The sequence below is a fragment of the Alligator mississippiensis genome, chromosome 14 (assembly GCF_030867095.1).
Source record: "Alligator mississippiensis isolate rAllMis1 chromosome 14, rAllMis1, whole genome shotgun sequence".
NCBI lineage: Eukaryota > Metazoa > Chordata > Crocodylia > Alligatoridae > Alligator > Alligator mississippiensis.
This window is the reverse complement of record NC_081837.1, coordinates 45,734,823-45,755,849: the sequence shown is the minus strand read 5'-3', so window position 1 is coordinate 45,755,849 and position 21,027 is coordinate 45,734,823. Positions and strand designations below refer to the sequence as shown.

Below are 21,027 nucleotides of genomic sequence, written 5' to 3'. Positions count from 1 at the left end.
TCCCCGCCCTGAGGGATTCAACACCAGCCTCTCAGGCTGGCTGAGACAGGTCTCTGGAGAGGGGCACGGGGCACCAATGGTGGCATTTCTGCCACATGCTGGACCCTGCATCACAAAGCAACCCCCCGACGGCTCCTTTCTGGAAGGTGGACACTTGTAGGTCAGATGAGTTTCAGAGGGAACTCAGGGATCTTTGGAGGCTTTTGGTGTCCCCTTCTCCTGCCCGAGGTCTGGCCCCTTGCTCCTAGGGACAGAAGCTATGGAGCGGGATCAGTAAGAGAAAACGTGCTCGACAGATCTGCGGGGTGCTGCTGGAAGAGCACCACACGGCAGGTCCCCGCCCCCTCCACATCTTCCCTGCAAGCCCCCGAGCCTTGCCAGGCCTCCTGGAGAGTCCTCGAAGCATGACCCAGATGCCAGGACGCCCCGTGTAACAGAGCACTCAGCTCAGCGCGGGCTTGAGTCAGGCCATCCGAAGTGGAGCAGGCCCGTGGGCAAGGCTCGCCCGACGGGGACACGCTTCCCAGAAAACGAACACGCGCGTTTACTGAACGGTCTGTGACCCGCTGCAGGATTCCCAGAATCACAGAGCAGGATCTCTCCCAGAGAGCCCTGGCGCCAGCCAGCGGTCAGCCTGCATGGCACGGCACAGCAGAGCGTGACTAGAGGGAGGCACCTGCCCCAGGCACCAACTATGAGGGGCGGGCAGCAGGATCCCCCTCTGCTGAGAGCCTTTGCTGTGGCAAGAGCAGCTCTGCCCTGCCCCTGCCCCTGCCCCGTCTAGGAGCCAGACAGGGCAGCGTCGCACTGCTCAGAGTTTCTGGGGTGCGGGGAGTCAAGCGGAGCAAGTGGAAGGGTGCTCCCCGCCCACCCCCTGCCTCCAGCCTTTGCAGTGGCAAGGTGAGCCATGTGCCGCCTCTGCCCAGCCGCAGGACTTGTCCCACAAAGTGTATCTGGGGACAGGGACGAGTGGGCTGAGCAAAACGGTGTTCCCCTCTGCCCCTGGCGCTCGGGGATCACCCGGCGCCACTGCAGCACAGCACAGCATGGCAGCACGGGGAAGTCACAGTGCTGCAGAGGGTAAATCACGCGCAGAGCACAAAGCATGCTCGGGAATCCCAGCAAACTGTCAAGTAAGTGCTATTCATGGTGTCATAATTTAGCTCCCAAAACATGTTTTTAAAAGTGACTTCCCTTGAACGCCAAGTGTTCGATGAAATGCAAGAACATGCTGGGCTTCACCCAACACGCCAGCTTTACTTTGTGTTCTCTCCCCTAACCTGTAAATCAGGCTAACTACAATGCTTTATTCCTTCATAGCAAACCCAGGCACATGCCCAGCTGTGCCCGTGCTTGAACTTCACCGGACATGTATCACAGTGGCACCAAGTGCCTGCTGCAATCCACGTGTGACGGCACAGCCCATTACACACGATGACAGAGCCCACATCACCAGTCACCTCATTGTCCACCGAAGCATGTCGCTGTGCTGGCACCCCTCGCCTCACCACGGGGTTGGCCCGGGCCTCCTAGGGCCAGCGGGGACCCAAGAGCGATGATCTGTTGGCAGTCCGTCTGACACTAAGGCACAGCCAGACACAGGGGCTGTGCCAGGCATTGCGGCCCTGTCGCCCCCCAGGACCTCAACCAGCTTGCAGCCCTCTCCAGTGAGCTGTTCTTTCCCACCCCATTACACATCGCTGCCAGCTTTTGTGTAAATAAAGTGAAGTGCAGAAAATATGCAGCACGCCGCGCTGCTGAGGTCTCCTGTTACACATTCCAGCCGCAGCGCATTTCTGAAGGCCCACAGAAATGTGCCTTTTAAAACCTGTCTCGTAAACTTCCTCCATGCGGAGGCATACGCTTTGGCTTTAGTCACTTTCTTTTTTTCCACTGCCCTTTGGAATAGTTTCCCTTTCCTGCTCGGCTCTGCCAGACACGGATCCCGGGGAGGACAGCAGCGGCAGCACGTTCCAGCCTGGGGCCACCACGCTGCCAGGGGCCTGGGAGAGGCTGGGCGGGCGGAGAGGGCTGCGCGGGACTATCTATTTCTGCTGCAGAGCTGTAGGTGCGGTTCCTGCCATCCCGAGCGGGAAGCGTGAGCAGAGCAACACTCCCAATCCTGACCCAGGGCCCATCCTTGGAGCTCCCCGCCCCGCCCCGCCCCTCGGCCCTGGTCTCGATTCAGAGGTTTCAGCTAACCGAGACCCCATCATGCTCCGTGGCTGGGACCATCCCCGCACGTGGCACCCTCTGGAACAAGGTGCGCCTTGTGCACCCAAACTGTCCAGTGTGCGCTTGGCAACCCGGGACCTGGTTCTGCCCCGGGTCTGCTCTCCAGGACCGTCACCCTGCCAGGTACCCGCAGACTGTGGTCAAGTCGCTTCTTGAATCTCCTGGTAAGTCTAAAAAGCCTGATCTCCATTGGGCTCCCTGGGAAGCAGGTACTACGAGGGCACTCCTAGGAGCCACGCGAGACAGCCAGCCCGGGATGTCAGCACCCAGCAGAGCACTCGTTCCCTCCCTCCAGCGGGGACCTCCCTTAGCCCGGGAAGCACAGCGGTTTGCCCGGCCACACAGCCGGGAGCCCGGACAGTGCTCGGCCCCTAGCAGGCCGTACGACAGCCGCAGCCCAGGGCAGGCCCAGGCGGGGCTGCCCGCATCAGGGGGAGCCGCTTGCCCTGAGGCAGCCTGGACAACGCCCGGGGCCGGGGCTGTGCAGAAGGGAAGAGTGGAGGGTGGTGGGGAGGAAAGCAGACGGGCACTGCCCAGGCCACGACTGCGCGAGGCTGAGCAACACCCCAGGGAACCTACCCAGGCCTCGGGCCAGGCCTCCAAGCCTGCATCCCCAGACAGCACCTCCAAGAGCCTTTGGCCTGCCTGCTTGTATCCGAAGCTCCCCACGTGATGGGAAAGGGTCCTGGTAGCGCCCGGGGGAGGCAGCTCGTGAGGCCAGAGAGGCCCCACGAGGGGAGAGGGCATCCCTAGGGCTGCAGTGCTTTTTCTGGATGTCCGCGTTGGAAGCAGTGCCGGGACGGGCCGGGCTGTGCTTGTGAGCGTGGCTAGAAACTCCAACACAGGACACAGCTATTGGTTTTCAGCCCTTGCTGCGGCACAAACCCCGGCCGTGCTCAGGCTGCCTCTCTTCCCGGGTGCTGCGCCGGGTGCCGGAAGCGGGCCCAGCGGGTTAGGGCCGGGCTCGGGTACGGCTCAGCTGTGCTCCGCGCTGTGCTGCGGGGCGGCCGTGCCAGCCGGGCTGGCCTCACGCTCCCCGGAGAGGGCACCTCAGCCCCCGCAAGCCGCGGAGGGTCCTTGCGGCCAGACATCTCAAGCACTGGGTTTCCCACCTGTTTCCTCCCGGAGTATTTAAGCAGCAAGCCCTGTTCCTACCCCTAGCCCAGACCCCCTGGGGAACAAAACCTCTCCCGGGCTCTTTTAATCCCAGGTAAATAAAGGAGGCCAAATTAAAACATTGCACGGGACCTCGTTAAATTTTACAGCGCGCCGTTCGCAGGCTCTTGGATGCGGTCGAGCGCGTGGAACACGCTTCCGCTTGGCTGCCTGCACGACCCAGCAGCCCGGTCGCGCGTCGCGGGCTGCGACCCCGTGCTCGGAGCCGAGGCCGAGGGGTGCCAGCGTCTGCGGCCCCGCGCCGGTCTGCGCCGTGCCCTGCGGGTGCACCACCGCTCCCGGCCCTCCGTGCGACAGGCTGGGGCACGGGCACAAAGGGTATCGGGGCGGGGGCGCGTGCAGGCCGCAGGGACTCACCTGTGCGCAGAGCCCGCTCCCCGCCCCACCGGTCCCCCCTGCCCCGCGGCCCGGCTGCCCCAGACGGAGCAGGGGAAGGGCGGCGTTAGACCCGAGAGCTGGAAAGCAGGTCTCATCTCACCCTGTGCAATTAGGAGCAACTGGGGGCGGCCCCGCAGGAACCCCCTGGGGCCTGGCTGCGGCCGGGGAGCCGGGCCGGGGCTCTCGGTGGCACGCGGCTGCACCCGCTCGGGGCAAGCCCGGGGCCCACACCGCCGCTTCCGTGCAGGGCGGAAACACTGTGCAGGCGCCGAGCGCCGAGGCGGCCGCCCGGCAGGTGCCTGGGCAGCCCCGCCCGGGAGGGCCGGCGGGCGCGCTCTGCCCGGCGCCGCGCAGGGCCGGCCGGACGAGGTCCCGGGGCCATCAGGGACGACGGGCCGGTTTTGTGCCGCTCCAGCCCAGCCTGTGCTCTGGCGACCCGGCGCCTTCGTGTGCTCCGCCTCCTCCGCGACACCGCGCCGCGCGGCCAGCAGCGCGCGCGCAGCCTCCTCCAGGGCGCGGGGCCGGGCCGGAGAGAGGCTCAGGCCCTGCTCGGCTGCGGCAGGGGCGGGGGCGGAGGGAGAGAGGGAGGGACCGACCTCCCGAGTCGAGTCGAGTCGAGTCGGGTCGGGTGGGGCGGGGCGGGGCGGGGCCGGGCCGCCCCCCCGCGCCGCGCCGAGCCGAGCCGAGCCGAGCCCGAGGGAGCGGCGCTGCCCCGCCCCGGCCGCGCGCCCGCTGCCTATTACGGCCGAGCCGGGCCGCCAGCCCCGCCCCGCCGCCCGGGTCGGGTCCTTGTCGGGGCAGCGCGGCGCCGGCTCCTCCCTGCGGGGCGGGGCTGCCCGGGGGCGCCGGCCCGCCCGCCCGGCCCGCCCGCCCGCACCTGCCTCCGCGCCGCCCCCGCCGCCGCCGGCCGGGCAGCAGGGCGCAGGCCGGGCGGGCGGGCGGCGCCATGGGGTCGGCGCGCGGCGGCGGCGGGATGCGCTGTGTGAAGCTGCTGCTGCTCGCCTTCAACCTGCTCTTCTGGGTCAGTGCGGGGCGGGCGGGCGGGCGGGCGGGGCGGGGGGCGCACGCAGCGGGGCACCCCCCCCCCCCCGGGCACGGCGCTGTGCCGGGCCCCGACCACACCGTGGTGCTCGGCTCCGCCGGCCCTCGGCCCTGCCCCTGCCCCCGGCCTGGCCCTCGCCCCTTCCCCCTTGCTGGATGCGAGGCGGCCCCGTGCGGGCCCGGCTCTTGCCCACAGCTTGCACCCCTTGCACCTGCATCCTGGCGCCCAGCACCCTGCCCGAGCCCCAGGACATGCCCACGCGGCGACCCGCGCAGCCCTCCCCGGCGCTGGTGCAGGGGACGCAGGGCAGCACGGCGCAGCCATTGCCCCCTTGCTGAGCGGGTGCACGGCGCTGGCCGAGGCGGCTGGGCCCGTGCCCGTGCTCGCAGGGGTGGCACGGCCATGCCCACAGCTCTGCTGGCACAAACATCTGCAGTGTCTGAGCCTGGAACTCGCCAGGCCCAGGTACACGGCTGATCCAGACTAGGGTAAGTCGCTGGGATCCGGTCTGGCCCCGTCGGGGCTCAGCCCCCTGCATTCAGCAGTGTAGCAGGAGCCATTGAAGGGGTCGGGCGCTGCAGCAGCCTGGGCCTTGCTGGCACCGGCACGGGACAAGCGCGCGCTGCCCACGGCCAAGGGAAGAGCGCACCTCCTGCACATCCGGCCTTTGCACTGGCGTTCCTGTGCTGCCCTCGTCCCCAGCATTGTGTGCCTGCCCAGGCTGTGCTCAAGCTGGCACACCTGTCCCCATCACGGCAGTGTGGCACGCATGCCTGGGCACACGTCGGACGTGGCCAGCTGAGCTTGGCCCGGGTGCCCAGATCACCAGCCGGCTTTCTAGGAGGCTGCCTCGGGTGGAGATGCTGCCGTAGCCCCATCATGTTGCGGCGCAGAAATGGCGCCGGCTTGTAGCACACTTTGCTGCCGCTTTACAGCTTTGTAGATGATTTCCTTTTGGGCTGAGTTGTCCCTTCTCGTCTCAGCCCAGCCCTGCTTGTTCTGTTCAAGCTTCACTGCTCTCGTGCCTGGTGTGCAGGGTTTCCTTCGGTTTTCCTCGTGGCTCGGGTACAGAAGAGGAGGAGGAGGAAGCTCCACTCAAAAACTAAAATCTTTTTTTAAACCCAAATAACAAAAGCCGTTTGGATCTGAGACCACAGAGCTGCTGCAAGCATCACCCTGCGCACCCAGACAGCACGAGTGGCAAGACAGGATAGGATGTGGGTTTGCTAGGTCTGCGGAAACAAAAATAAATGTTTGCAAGATAAAGAACATGCAGCCAAGCCAGAGCTGTGCACGGCAGGTGCCGGTGCATGACGGTTCCTGCTCGCTTTGCATAAGTGCCGGCAGTTCCCACGCTCGGTGAAATCCGTGCAGGAGCCCGCCTAGCGTTGGGCAGGTTCCTGACAGTCGGTGAGATTGTGCTGCTCCCGCGCTGCCAGCACCTCTTCACCGGCAGGGCACAGGCAGGCCCCGCAACGGCCGCCTGCGCCTGCACGCACGGTGCGGGGTCGCCCGGCCGCACGGTGCGGGGTCGCCCGGCCGCGTGCAGGCACGAGCTAGGCGAGAGCTCTCGGTCCCCTTGTCAGCCGGGACGCGGCGAAGGGCACAGCCCAGAGGCCTCGGCGATCTCCGAGCGGGAGCTCTTGGAGCAGCCTTCAGGGAAAGGTTTACGTCAGGGCATGCTACTTTCCTTCTCCCTTAGTTGTGTTAGTGCTGCTTCAAGGCTGAGATTGTAATGGCTTGAGACAGGAAATCCGTGGGATTGGTTCCTGTTCCCAGTAGTGTGGTGGAGCTGGCCAGGCTGTTTGTGGCCCTGCCTGGGCAAGGTCTGCTTGCAGCTTGAATTGCGAGGCATGGAAGGGGCAGGACGACGGCCGCGAGCCATGCAGCCGGTGGGCCGAGGGGAGCGCGTGCTGTGGACACGGTATCTCTGCGTGGAGCTGTTCGGGAGCAGCTGCCGCTCCCGGACTCTGCCCCCCGCCCGCGTAGCTTTCCTGGGCAGTCCGTCCTGCGGCAGCTCTCCCTGCCGTGACCAGGTGCCAGCCCCCTGCCCGCACCAGAGGTTCGGTTCAGGGAGCCCCGTGTATCGCGGCCTTGTCTGCAGTGCGAGAGCTAAAAACAGCAGCAGCCGGCCAGACCGCACCAGCCCCTCCACCCAGCTCCAGTTCTGCCCCTCGCCTGGGAGCCGGCAGCAGACCCCGACCGCAGGCCCAAGGCTGCAGCCCCGAACCGGAGCTGGCGAAGCAGCTGAGCTCCCAGAACATGCCCCTGATGTTGTGTAACTGGCTGCAGCCACGTTTCAGACCAAACAATCTTCCTCTCTGTGGGCTTCCCATAATGAAGGGAGAAAAAATCTATTGTGGCTGAAGGAGCCACACTGGCAGCTCTGCTGTGCGGGTTTGGCAGGCAGCCCTGCTCGCAGGGATGTCTGTGTTTGCCTGCAGCAGCTCTCCCAACAGCATCGCTTCTCGGTGCAGAGGCTTTAGTGGTGCTGGCTGAACGCAGCGCAGCCCGGGCCAGGGGCCTTCAGGAGAGGCCGACTCCAGCAGCTGCTTGCCCTTGGCGGCGGCAGCACGTTCAGCAGCATCCCTGAAGCGTGGTTAGCTACTGAAACTGCAGCATGAATGCACATGGCACACTCGTTCCTAGGGCTGGGGGCTAGTGCCGTGGTGGAAATAATTAGAAGACAAAGGGTTTTAACTGGATTGCCACCATCCCTGCCCCCTCAGCCCCGTTCCCTATCGCCTTGCACAGCTGGCAGCGTGGCGCAGGGTCCGGCTTTCGTTTGGGAAACGCTGTTGGCTTTTGCCCGTCTGAGATTCTGAGCGAAGTTAAAGCAGACGCTGCTCTTCCCGCACAAGCGCCACGGCGCAGGCCCCGGGCATGCTGGCCCCTGCAGCTGCGGCTCGGGGGGGGCCGGACAAAGCTGCACAGAAGCAGTGGCTGTTGTGCTGCTCACCCTGCGCCTGGGGAGGGGGAGGGGGAGGGGGTGGGGAAGGCAGGTTTCCCCGCCCTGGGGCCATCGCATTACATCTCTGCCTCCGCCTGCTGCTACCCTGGGCTGAGCTGCGGAAGCTCGGGGAGCCCCCGGCTCTGGCCGTGGCAGGGGGCCCCCGGGGACGCTCCCTCCGGATGACTGCCCTGCTCTGCCTGCCTGGGGCCGGCTGCGGCTCCACAGCAGGAGAGATGAGGAGGCTCCAGAGCCAGTCGAGCAACTCGCTGTCTTGCTCAGTCACAGCCCCTGGTCCCCTCCCAGGGCTAGTTTTCACATGTGCCGCACCCACCTGCCCAGGCCAGACCAGTGCGTGGTCGGGTGAGAGACCCAGACAGCCCCTGCAAGCTGCCCGGGCACAGGTACATGGCCAACCTCCTCCAGCTGGAGCAGAGGCTGCGTATGTTGGCTCCAGGCCACCGTCAATAGCAATTGTTTTGTTCCGAGTTGGGAAACTTCAGCTTTCCCTAAATTAGCACCGTGGGCTGCAGCCTGTTGTTCTTGGCCTGGAGCTCCGGTTCTGCAGGGTCAAGCTGAAGCTGCCTCCCCGCCCCCCCTGGGCCTGGCAGAGCTGTCCGTGCCGCCCAGGCTGCCCGCTGCGGCTCCCCGCTCCTGCGGCGGGCGGGAGGCGCTCTGCTCCAGCCTGCCTCCGCGCGCCCACCCTGGAGCACAGGGCAGGGGCGCTTCACTTGACCGTGCTCACGCTCCGTGCTGGCTGCTGCCTGGGAAGCTGCGCCCCGCAAGGAGCTCCGCGCCCTTGGGCACCTGCGATGGCTCGGGCGTTTGCAGCATTTGCCAGTTCTTAGGAAGAGCTCAGCTTCGCAGGGGCATGAACACTCCCCTGGGCTCGTGCCCCAAGCACCCCCTCGCTCCAGGTTCGGTTTGCACCAGTTGACTCTCCTTGGTGTCTGCTGACAACTTTCTGGGGGCACCGGTGTGACCCCTTGCCCCTCCTGGAGACGATGGTCTTCACTCCTGCCGGTGCCACGGAGTTCAGTCCTGATCTGCGGGGACACCCAGCCGAGCCCTGCGTGGGTTGGGAGGCTGGCCCCGAGCAGCTCCTGGGTTTGCCTGGGCAGGCAGTGCCAGTCGGCAGCTGGTGTCTCTGGAGCAGAGGCTCGTGCTTGTGCCTGGGTGGCCTTGGCATCCTAGCAGCATGGAGGCAGCTGCCGGCTGGGCCGTGGCACCTGTCCCGAGCCTTCACAGGCCAGAGATGGTCTGGCAGGGGACTTGTCCCCGCTGTTCATCTTCAGAAGAGCCATGAGGCTCTGCTTTTGCAAACATGAGGGCAGTTACTGGTTTCCCAGGAGCACAGCCTGCACCAGGCCGGCATGGACCAGCCACCGCGTCCTGGCTCCTGGAGAAACAGTGCCTGCACAGACCTCGCGCCCGGCAGAGCCTGGGCTCCCCCAGGTGCCAGCAGGGCTCCAGAGGGGTAGGGCTAGCGATCGGGAGCAGCAGCCGCGGTGGTCGATCGCTGGACCCCCAGGACAGGCTGCGGCCGTGTCACGGCTGAGTGCTCGTCCTGCCTGTCGGGGCCTGCCGGGCCTGGTGGCTGGAGCCCCGGCGTGTCGCCGTCTGGCGTCCAGGGCCTGCGGGGCTGAGAGCGCGCCAGGCAGGAGCTCGTTATCTGGTCCTGGGAGGGGCTGCACAAAAACCAGGGCAAGGGGGGGAATTGCCTGCTGTGTCCCGGGTGCTGCCCAGCCGCTCACGGCTCTGTTTCTTTCCAGCTGGCTGGGTCGGCCGTTGTCACCTTCGGGCTGTGGCTGCGCTTCGGCGGGGTCATGGGCAACATCGCATCAGAGCAGAAGTCCCCGGAGTACATCTACATGGGTGAGTGCCCCTCCGGTAGCTGCCCCCCTGGCTCACCCATGCAGGGGCACCTGCTGCCTCCAGGCTTGCAGTGGTGACAGCCACTCCCAGGTCTCCTGGGGCCACTTGCCAGCCCAGCTCTGGGGCAGCACTGGCACTGATGGACCAGGACCTGCCCCTGCCCCGGCCCTGGCAGCAGCTCACAGCCTCTCGGGTGCAGCGCGGCATGCGCTGGAAGCAGCAGCGAAAGCGCAGCCCCCGGCGTGGCAGAAGGCTGCCCTGCACGTGCCCGCAAAGGCTTTCTGCTCAGCACCGCTCCCTGTCCCTGCGCACGCCAGACCCCAGGGTCACCTCTGTGGCTCAGGGCTAATCCTGCCCTGGCTGTGAGGGCCGCAGCCCATGCTTGCCTCTGGAGCCGCCTCCCAGCCAACATGTAGCCATTTTAGGAAGCTGCCAGGGATCTTGTTCAGTCTGAACGGTGGAACGGTTCCCAGGAGTTTCCAGACGTGCTTTTCAAGCAGCGCCGGGTCTTGCTGGAAGCTGCAGCTGTACGTGCGTGTCCGTGCCTCGGCAGTGCTTTCGTGCCACCTGGCCCTGGCTCCGCGCTCCCGTCCTCCACCCACTGTCACCCGCACCACAGGGCGTCCTTTCCCCCGACCCCGCGCCAGCGAGTCGGAGTCCCTCTGTTGCCTGAGACAGCTCCACCCCGTAGCCTGGCATCCTGCTCCTCTCCAGGGTGCAGTGCCAGGGGCCGGGGCACGCCTGCGCTGGAGGCCTCACCCCGCTGAGCTGGCAGCCAGGTTGCTCCGGGCAGTGGCTGGGAGTGAATGCTGAGTGCATGCTGAGCCCTTGCGCAGCACCAGTCATCCCCGGATGGAAATCCCCCATTATGCTGTCCCGTTGCTGCCCAGCCCCCCTTGAACTGCTAGGCAGTGACCCCCGCTCTAAGCACTAACTGGGGGCTCCAGATTCAAGGTTGCGGCGGCAGCCCCTTGGAGCCCGCCAGCGGTGCAGGCTCAGGTCGTTGCAGCGAGGGCAATGCCCTGGCAAGGACTCAGCTGCACGTCAAGGGCTGAAGCAGGACGTGATTCCTGCTGGTCGGTGTTTCTGGAGCAGCACAGCGGGGCACGCCAGGCGCCAGCCACGCGGGCTCTCCCTGCTGCCCGAGTCCAGTGGCCCCAGCGGGCTCCGCTCCTTTGATGCCAGGGCTGAGCTGGATTCCCCCTCGTGCTTTCATTTGTGGTGAGGTTTTTCCTGAACCTGAGTCTTTTTTTACGCTCCAGTAATTGATAATTACAGCCCTGCCTTTTCCACTTGGCCGGTGTGAGCCACACCAGACAGCCCTGCCCTGTCCCGGCAAGCAGGCCTCTCCCTGCCCAGCTTCGGCCCTGGCTCCTGCTCATCTCTTCCAGGCCGAGCGTGCGGCTGGGCAGGGGCGAGGCACCGGTGTCAGCGGGAGGAGACGGGGACATCGCTGTTGCAGGCCTGGGGCTGCCTGTGGTTTTGTCTTTGGCGGTTCAGGTTCCTCGTGACAGTTCGTTATTTTGAGCCGACTGGGTGCGAGCGCAGGGCTGGCAGGAAGCGCACATCTGGTGTCATGGTAACCGACCCCTCCGGCGGCCACCGCGCGTGGGCTGACTCACACCGGGGTGAAGGTTAGGGTGACGGCAAGGCTCCGGCTGTGTCTGGGCACGTGGGGCCTCCGTGCAGAAGCCGGCAGCCCTGATCCAGGGCACAGGACGCCCGCTGAGGTGCCCAGGCTCCTGCGCTGGTGCTGCGAGGTGTGCAACGGGGCAGGCGCTGTCCTGGTCCGGCCGGGCGCCAGCCCCTGGGGACGGGTCTCGGGGGTCCTGAGGAGTCCTTGGAAGATCCCTCCTTCGGCTGCCCGCGGCAGGGACATCCCACGCCAGGAGCTGCAGCACGCGGGGGCGTGGCAGGAGCACAGATCAGCAGGGACGGCGCATTCCTGCCACGCCGGGCTGGGGCGCGAGGAGGGAGCTGGTGTGGGGACGTGCCAGGGCCAGGGCCAGGGCAAGGCCCGGCCGTCCGGGCAGAGCAGAGAGGCTCCTTTCTGGCAGGCAGGAGGGCTGTGTCCACGCAGCCCCTGTGAAGCGAAGCACGAGGCCCTGTCCCTGCCAGCTGCGAGGGAAATGCAGGCGGCAGGCCCTGCCGGGGAGGGAACTGGAAAACCCATCTGTCTGTGCCGGAGGCAGCCTGGAGAGCGGGTCCGTGCTGCGTGCCCCTCCCCGGCTGTGGCGCTGCCTGCCCTGCTCCGGCCCCGTGCCGCGGGGGCTGCAGCCGGCTGGCCTGGCGAGGGCCGGGGCTCTCCCTCCGGCCGTATGCAAGCTCACCGGGGACAGGAGGCATTGCACGCCTCGGGCGTGAAGGCACGTCTGCGGCAGGAGACTGGCCCTGCAGCAGCAGGTGCCCCGGCAGGCAGGAGCAGCCCAGCAACACGGGGCCACGCGAGCCACTGCCGTCTGCTCTGTGCAGGCCCTGCACGGGGGCTGCCTCCTCGCGTGTACAGGGTCAGGCCCGGATGGAGTCAGCAGCTGTCAAGACACTGCCTCGGCCCCTGCCACCGTCCGCCTGGGCTGGAGCTGCTCCCTCCTGCAGCGTCTCAGCGGGGACTGACCCAGCCCCAGAGCCACGGGACACGGCGAGTCGGGAGCTATGGTGTTGCTTGCACGCTGCCGAGTGCAACAGTCCCGCAGGCGCCTTGCTCAGACGCTGGCTCTGTGGCTCTGGCACCTCTGAGCCGAGTACGGTCCTCGCGTGCCCCCTTCGTACTCGGGCTCCCCTCTGCGGTTTGAATGTGCTCAGGACAGGTCCCGGGGCCTGGAGGGGCAGAAGTGGGGAGCCCCACAGGAGGGGTAGGTGGCTGCTCTGCCCCAGGCTGCTGCTGCTGCTGATTGCCCCCCTTTGCTCTCTGCGATCCCCCCATCACGGGGACACCCGCAGAATCGGGCTCGGGCTGGGGCGGCAGCTGCTATCTCTGAAGCGTGGGTGCTGCCGTGGGTCTCGTGCAGTGGTGGCTGGCCACGTAGAGCGGCAGAATGATCATCTCTGGTATTGAATCTCTGCCTTCAAGAGCTGCTTGCAAGGGCCCGAGGCAGCAAGGGCAGGTCCCTCGCTGCCTTTCTCACTGTGCCCCTGAAATGGGGCCGTGCCCTGCTCCCCAGCATGCACATGCACATGCACACGCACACGCACACACAGCCATGGCGTCGCTCGCAGCTGGAGGGGCCCGTCCTGCCCATCACTCACAGCTCGGGTGCTGGAAGGCTGCCTCAGGGCTCGGGACAACAGTGCCATTCATGCCTGCAGGCGGCCACACAGAACGCCATTATCCCGGGGGCTAGGACTCGGAGCTGCTGCCCCTCCTCTGGTCCCAAGCAGGGCCGGGGCAAGTGAGGCATGGACCAGAGAGCTGTCCTGGGGGCAGGGAGGCCCGGTTGCCCTCCCAGCCGTGTGAAGCAAGGCCCGCACTGAGGGAGATGTGATGGGGGCGCCCGGCTCCACCGTGCGGGGGCCCTTCCCCTCGGACCACGGGACGCTGCGCGGCACCTCGCTGTGAATGGGGGCAGCCACGGGCCCCTCTCTGGGCTCGCCTGGCGGCGGCTTGGCTCCGTGACCCAATGCCCTTGGCGCTGCGAGGCCGCTAGCAGGTGAAGGGGAGTCTTCTGGGAGGGTTCATGGGGAAAAGCCCAGTTGAATCCTTCCCCACAGGAGATACTGGTTTGTCCCTGGGGCATTTGGAAAGTTCAGCAACTTGTGGGGGTGGTTTCCTCACTCCTCTCTTGTTCTCCAGCTTGTGCCAGGCGGAGAAGAGTCGCAGGACCATTGCCCCCGTCCTCATTTCCCACTGGAGACGGAGGTGGTCCCGTTGGGGTTCTCACCTTTAGGACAGCTTTGGCTGCCAGTGAAAGTGTGGCTTTCCCTTCTGTGACCTCGTAGAAAACCTGTTGTTCACATCCAGGAGGACGGGAGCAGCAGCACAGAGGCGGCGAGCGTGTCCTCTGTTTCAGCCGTGCTGCAGACTGCAGAGCTTGTCACGGGCGATGGTTCCCAGTGACCGTGCGTTGGCGGAGCTGCTTTGCGAGCAGCATCGCTGCACAGGCTGACACGTCCTGGCCCGTGCTCCCACGCCTGCTCGGTGCCGCCGTGCAGCCCTGGCCACGCTGGAGCATCCCAATGGCCCCTTCCTGCTCTGCGGGTGTCTGGTTGGGGTCCGCAGGGGCCTTGCAAGGGCAGTCACTCAGGGGGGTTGGAGCCCAGGGGATGAGGCTTTCCGTGCCCCCCCGGTTGATGCCCAGCACAGGCTCTTCTCGGCGCAAGGCTTTGGGAGCAGGGTGGCACGACACTTCCTTTTGTATCACTTGCTCGCCAGGGCCAGGCTTGGACCCTTGTGCCGTCTCTCATGCCCCGGGGGCTGCTCCTCCTCTCGTGGCCTTTGAAGAGGTGTCTGCGCCCAGGTGTGCCAGCCCAGAGGGACTCTCACTCCCACTGACCTGCACACGCTGCGAGCAGCTCTGGAACGCCTCCGTCCTGTGGCACACGGGGCACATGTACGTGTGTGTGTGCGTGCGTGCACCTCCCTTGGGGCTGGGGGTATTTTCCTTCGTACTCTCCGGGGTGGCGACCGCGTTCGGGTGCTGCCAGGCTGTGGGGCACCGCACCCCAGCCTGCAGGCTGGCAGCAGGCCCGAAAAGGGAAGTTGCTGGGAGGCGTCAGCAGCCGCACGAGCTGAGAGGCTTCGCCCCCCAAGCCAGAGCGAAGGCCTGGCAGCACAGCCGGAGCCACGGCGCCCACACGCAGCCGGACGCAGCCAGCCCTGTTGTCAGAAGCGGGGTAGAAGGAAGCGTAGCTTTGCACCTTGTGGTCTAACCACAGCAGAGATGCATGTATTGATACAGGCACGAGCTGGTGCGGGCTGAGCCCTGCCAGGGCTCAGAAATACAAGAAATGCAACTAGAAACCCAGCCGTTGGCTGGGGAGGTGTCTGGAGCCAGGACCAGGCCCCCTTGCCCAGCTGGCTCCAACCGGGCCGGCCGCATCCCTGGCGAGCGGCCTCGTACCCGCACCCACCGGCCTGGCGCTGCCTGTGCCCGCTCCGCGCTGGCTGCTGCGCTGCCCGGGCCGCGGGGTGGTGCTGGCCTTCCCCTGCTGCGTCTTGCAGAGCCCCCAGGCTCACGGACCCTCTCGCCCCGTGCAGCTGCTGGCCGTGGCAGCCTGGCCCTCAGCGCCTGCTCCAGCAAAGGACCTGGGGCCAAGTGGGGGCTGGGGGTCGGTGCTGGGGACATGGCTGCGCCGGACAGGCCGGCAGAGCCCTGGGCTGGGGGAGGCGTGTTTCCCGGCCCCGGGGAGCAGGGCCGTTCCTGCCTCCTCCCCCGCAGAGCGGGGAGCCTTTTGCCCTGGTGCATGGGCAGGGGAGCAGGGGCTAGCCAGGCCGCCTCAGCAGAGTGACGCGCTTCCCCGTGGTGGGGGAACGGCAGGGGTGACATCCCCTCCAGCCGTCCCAGATATGCTGCTGCCCCTCTGACTGAGTGGGCTTCTGTCCCGCAGGGCTGTACGTGCTGGTGGGCGCCGGGGCGCTGATGATGATGGTCGGGTTCTTTGGGTGCTGCGGAGCCGTGCGGGAGTCCCAGTGCCTGCTTGGAGCGGTACGTAGCGTGGCTGCTCCATCCAGAGCTCCTGGGGCGCAGCCGGTGGGACGCGAGCCCCTGCAGCCGCCCTGCCCCTCCAAGTGGCCACCATCCCCGAGCCCCGGAGGAAACCGCTTCCCTGCTGCGGCAGGCTTCCCTGGGCCTGTGCTGCTCCCTGCTCCACCTCTCCTGCCCTCCGTCTCCCGGCAGATCCTGGCCTCTGCCCCCAGGGCCCTTCCGTCCCCGTCTGGCCAGTGCTGCCTGGGGGAGGGCAGGATGGTGGTGTGCGTGGCGGGCACGGTGGGGCGCAGCTCAGTGTGCTCTTCCTCCCCTCCAGTTTTTTGCCTGCTTGCTGGTGATCTTTGCTGCCGAAGTCACCTCCGGTGTGTTCGCCTTCCTAGGCAAGAACGCGGTGAGTGAGGAGCGGGGCTGGGCTCCTGCTGCTGGCTGAGGTGGGGATCTCACACAGTCGTGCACGGGGGAGGTTTTCCACTGCAGAGGGACTGCTCTGTGGCCCCCGGTCTGGAGCCACGGAGGGGTCACACTGTCACGAGCGCCAGAAGCTGGGCTTCAAACGATGCATCGTCTCCAGTCCCGGAGCTGAGCAGGGAATGTGCAGTGCAAGCTGCCTGCGTGCGCGTGTACTGTCAGCACCGGGACGGCTGCCGGGGCAGAGCACCGCATGGGGGAGCCACGCGCACGCCCGCGCCGTGACCCACCGAGGGAGCACCGGGCCCAAGCAGGGCACGCGTATGCTGTGGCTACGCCGGCCCTCTCGTGCTGCCCCTCCACCGGGCAGGGGTCACTGGTGATTCTGGAGGTGGGAGTTTGTCTGGTTGGGGGTGAGATGTGATGAGCGTCCCTGTGCCTCTGAGTGTGTGTTCGTGTGCAGGCAATACAAGAAGTCCAGGCCATCTACAAAGATGCTTATGACGCCTACATGAAGAACCCAGGAGAGAAAAACAGAACGCTCCAGCTCCTGCACTCGTCTGTGAGTACCCACGTGAGCGCGAGGATGCGTGCTGCGTACCGGCGGGGCCGTGCCCTGAGTGCTGAAGGCGCTGGGCTGGCAGGCGGGCGACAGGCCCCTCTCCCAGGAGAGCACTGGGGACTAGTTAGAGGTAGCCTGGTGCTGCAGATGCCTCAGCCTGACGATGCCGAGACCTCAGCCCAAAGCCCCGGGCCCCGGCTCCGAGCAGCGGAAGCAGAGCGGTGCAGCGCTGCGCCCCCACGAGGCAGGCTGTCAGCGCTTTCAGGCTCACTGGGTCCTCTCCTGGTAGGGCCTAGCGCGCAGGGGTGACGATCTTCCCAGAAGCTCTGCTGACACAGCAGCCCCAAGGGTTGGTTCTTTCACTGCCCCGCCACACTGGGAGAGCAAACGGGGGGAACGTGCGGGGTGTGACTTGTCCGGGGCCACACAGACGCTGTGGTCGAGCCCGCCACTCGCAGCTCCGTGCACCTCCCCCATAGAGCAGACCCGGGCCACCCCTGGGAGCACTGCCACATTCCTCAGGGCTGCGCCCACCCTGCGGCCCCGGCCCCGCTCCCGTGGCTGCCGGCTCCGACCCCAAGAGGAATTCTGAGCATTTCGTAGGAGATAAGCAAACAGGAAGAGCGGAGCCTCGGTGGCGGCCTGGCGATTTATCACTGGTCCCCACCCTGGGGCAGCATGGTCCATCCATCTTCGGCTCCAATGCGCTGCCCCCGTTCCAGCATATCCCACATGAGCACTTCCATCTGGAGCAAAGGGATTTAAAGCCCGTGGGGTTCGGAGCATGCCGGGGCCTGCGGTGCGGTTGGTCCCTTGTGTTACTGGACTCTGCAGCCGGGCAGGCCTCCCCTTGGAAGCTCTCTTTACACCCATGTTCCTGCATGTCAGACACAGGATCTGAGCTTTGAGTCTGGACCAAATTCACTGCTGGGGAAACTCCTCCCCAGGCTGGCAAGTTGCTGCAGAGGGACACGGCCATGCCTCCGCCTCTGTACATCTTTGTCTGTTTCCAGCTCAGCCGCTGGGGTGAAAGCAGGGCCACAGGAGGAAACGGGCCCGGGGCTTCCTCTGCTCTGACACTGCCTCTTCCTCCCTTTCTTGACCATCTAGTTTCAGTGCTGTGGTAAAGGCAAAGACAGTGATGATCAGGTGAAACCCACCTGTCCAGAGGGCATCCATCTGCCCAAGGTAAGCCTCCACCCCTCAGATTGTCTCGGGGGCCTTTCCCCGCAGACACGTCAGTGTGAGGGAGAAGCTTCTTGATGCAAGGAACCAAAGCAGCAGGAGGAAGGACGGAGACGGGTGGATGGAAAGGGGCATGGCTCTGTTTGGCATCCAGTGTTTCAAAAATTGCTTTTCTGTGTCACAGTCCCATGAGATGAGGCTGGAGAAATGTTCAGCTGAACTCAGATCTCAGAAAAGTCTGAGCTGCTTTCAGCCCTGCAGGCCCCCACTACCCCATCCTCTGAGGGCTGAGGGTCAGGAGAACAAGCTCCTCCAGCCAGCAGCCTGCCACAGGCCCAGGCAAGGGAGCAGAGACAGTGGAAGCAGTGTCAGGACCTTCAGAGTCTCCGTGACAAGCACTTGTTACTGCCAGGAGGGAACCTGCTCCACTTAGCCTGAATGGGCAGATCCCCATTGTGCCAGCCTCAGAGCTGGCTTTAGCTCCTGCAGAACGTGAGGATCAAGGGGGGGATCCCTTGCGAGTGCCTCTTGGGTGGCGTGTACAAAGGAGCGGGCAGCACCCGGAGAGGGATTCCTGGCAGGTTAGGGCATGCTGATGCCTTGGCAGAAGGGGAGGGGAAGTTTCCTGCCGGTCTGAAATGCCCAGGAGAGCACAAGGCACCCTCCAGGTCCAGGTGCTGAATAGCGGAGCAGTGGGAAGCAGGGAACTAAGGGAGCAGATCTGGAAACGTTCCTGCCGAGCTGAGCGGGGCTGTCTTCTGTTTCCACTAGAACTGCCTGGAGGAAATCCAGAGCGTAACAAACTCGCATCTGCACTTAGTTGGAATCGTTGGGATTGCAATTGCTGGCGTCACAGTGAGTACATCCCTGCCGTCCAGATGACATCCCTGCTCCTTCCTCGGGGCAGCGGGGGTTCCAGCGGCTGCTGCCGGGCGCTCTCTGTATGACTTCCTGACGCTTCTGCTGGGCCTTCCCTTTGCATCACTCTCCCCATAGACATTTGAAAATGTCTCAGGTTTACTGGCACATTTGGAGAGGGTCTCCAGGAGAAATCCTCCTGTGCTGCTGTTGTGAATCGAGACCTTTAGTAATGTCAGCAGGAAGCTGTGTTCACAAAAGCTGACTTGAAAAGTGCCCGTTACCCTGAGCTTTCATCCCTTCCAGAGTGCTGCAGACAGGGCCTCCTGCGCCAGCGTATCTGACCCCTTCCCGCAGGAAGGGCTTCTTTGCTGGCGCCTCGACTCCGCTTCACGGACCAAGTGCACCGTATCCAGTTGCTGGGAAGAGCAGGGTTTTCCAGTGACGTACGTTCGTGGCTCCTCCCACAGCCAGAAATGGCACGTGCCTGTTTCTCAGCTAGTTGCTTTAAAGAACGGGTTTTGCAGTAGGCCTGCTAGGGAGCCAGTCCTCATCACCCCAGGCTGCCCTGTGCTAAAAGCATGTGCTGAGCACCGGGAGTGAACACCCCTCGAAATGGCACGGAGGGGGGGAAGAGAGAGGGTGTCGGATGCTGCCTGCGGAAGGAGCAAGTGCTACAGCACGATCTCCACGTCCTGTCCTTGTCCCTGCCACGTGGCAAGGCTGGCCAGCTGTGTGCCCATGCCCTGGGGAAGGTGTCACTGGTGTATGTTGCCAGGCAGAGCTGCCAGCTTCCTGTGACCAGTAAACTCTGCCCTGGCAATGAAACCTGTGGCCAGGGGAAATGAGTGGGTCTCCAGTGCTCTCTGCTGGGCTGTGCACTCACCTTCCTCTGTAGGTTCCTGCTCCCAAGCTGGTAAGTAGTGGTGATGTTAAGGGTAAGCTCCCCGCAGGCGCAGTCCTTGTGGAGGTGTTAGTTTCCGTGTGACACCGCAGTCCCAGTGCGAGCCTGATGCCCAGCTCTGCTTTCTGTTCTTATTCAGACACTTTGCAGGCAGATTCCTGGCGGCCCGTCTCTGCTGCTCTGGAAGCCCGAGCCTCTGTTCGGTGCTGGCCCTGGTACTATTAATAGGACTGAATTTGTGTCAGAGCAGATGACCTCAGTGGGATAAACCCCTGTTGAAATTTGGCAAGAACTTACGCTGTGCAAAGCATTCATAATGTCTGTGGCACTTGTATATTCAAATATCATCTTGGCTCCGAGCGCTAGAGAAGCGTCTTCCATGTTACGTATCTGCTGTCCTGAGATCTGCAGACAGAAACCACGATCTGCCGTGGCCACTCACTTGCAAAGATCACTAGATTGCTCTCATATGACGGACCGTTTTACTATGGCTTTTGTAACGAGGCATCTCCTGGAAGTCCCTAAATCCCATTCCTTCTCTCCTAGATCTTTGGCATGATATTCAGCATGGTTCTCTGTTGTGCAATCCGCAATACAAGGGACACGCTCTAAACTCTTGCTGCAAACTTCCATGCTCCAGGACTCCCGGACTAAACTTTACAAGAAGCGTTCTCCTACCCAGCCTAATAATCTCAGTACATATTTAATTAGCGTGTTTAACAAAGCGAGAGAAAAATACTCCGCTTAGGTGAGCCTGTGAAACCAATTAATTCTGTTTAAATTTGTGAGTCAGAAAACTGCAATGAGCAAAATGAGGGTTTAAAATGTTCCGCTTTAAATGGAAAGGCCAAGGTGGCATCTTCAACTTACGATTTTCAGTATGCTCGCACGTGCGTGGTGGCGTGGCTGCACAGACGTGTGTATCACGTGGGGGCAGCGTGGCTCTCCATACAGGAGTTTCAGTGTGCACAAGCACAGTGCCTGGTGTGACTGAGTGAGGGCATGCACGCACGCACGCACACACGCACGCAGAGGGGCTACATTGTGTGCACACGTTTGCTCGCGCGTTCTGGCACGGTGCCTCCTGTCGCACATGCAGCCGTGGGCAAATACAGCTGGAGCCATTCCCACAGCAAACTCCTCTTTGCCAAGCGTCACTGTAGGAGCAAGCTTCATCTTTTAAATATGACCTTTAATCCAGTTCCTACTAATCTCCCCCAGATTTCAAGGGAATTAATAAATTTGACTTAAATGAGCTAAACCCTAAGAGCCTGTTCCCACAAACTGATACTGGTACAGCAGACCCTGCACATCAGTGGCACACGTAGAAGTCACCGGGGCCCGGCTCCCAGGCCACAGAGCTTGTGCGCGGCCCCGGGACCCCAGCCCAGGTCTGGAGCGGGCACACTTGGGCAGGGAGCGCGCTGGTTGTAACGACTGCCGGTGCCAGGCAGGCCTGCGTCCCGCTCCGCCAGTGCGCCAGGGCCCGTCTGAGGCCGAGCCGGGCCTCCCGGGGCCCGTTCGTGGTTAAAGCAGAAATACTGGGGGGCAGGGGCAGGGGCAGGGGCTTGCCGCAGCTTTGGCCGCAGACTCTGGGAACGACCGAGGTGCGAGGCCGCCGCCCGTGTAGCGGGCTCGGGCGGCCGCAGCGCAGTGGGTAAGAGCCGGTTTGGTGGCGGCTGCCGCGGGCTGCCGGCAAGACGGGTCCCCTCGCAGACAGCGTGTGCGTGTGCGTGTGCGTGTGTGCCCGTCAATGCCTCGGGGCTCCGCGCCGCGCCCTTCGTGCTCGTGTGCGGCGTGCCGCGTGGC

At 64.5% G+C, this 21,027-nt stretch overlaps 1 protein-coding gene across 3 annotated transcripts; it reads left to right on the top strand.

Annotated features, from left to right (window-relative positions):
* Positions 1-4,673: 4,673 nt before the first annotated feature.
* TSPAN2 (tetraspanin 2) lies at positions 4,674-20,473 on the top strand. Of its 3 annotated transcripts, none has more exons than XM_059717058.1 (9): positions 4,674-4,810; positions 9,554-9,656; positions 15,201-15,298; positions 15,618-15,692; positions 16,173-16,271; positions 17,382-17,459; positions 18,228-18,311; positions 18,621-18,793; positions 19,765-20,473. In XM_059717058.1, coding segments are annotated over exons 1-9 (786 nt in total). In that variant the 5' UTR covers positions 4,674-4,735; the 3' UTR covers positions 19,766-20,473. The 3 variants fall into 3 exon arrangements, with proteins under 3 accessions (XP_059573041.1, XP_059573042.1, XP_059573043.1); XM_059717059.1 differs by having other exon boundaries at positions 4,675-4,810; positions 18,621-18,760; XM_059717060.1 differs by lacking the exon at positions 18,621-18,793 and having other exon boundaries at positions 4,682-4,810.
* Positions 20,474-21,027: the final 554 nt, after the last annotated feature.

What these genes read in the sequence shown, in the direction of transcription:
- TSPAN2 (XM_059717058.1), top strand. Translation starts at nt 4,736, where the DNA reads ATGGGGTCGGCGCGCGGCGGCGGCGGGATGCGCTGTGTGAAGCTGCTG. An exon ending in TCCAGCTCCTGCACTCGTCT is followed by an intron (nt 16,272 to 17,381) that starts GTGAGTACCCAC and finishes TTGACCATCTAG; the next exon opens with TTTCAGTGCTGTGGTAAAGG. An exon ending in TTGCAATTGCTGGCGTCACA is followed by an intron (nt 18,312 to 18,620) that starts GTGAGTACATCC and finishes CATCCCTTCCAG; the next exon opens with AGTGCTGCAGACAGGGCCTC.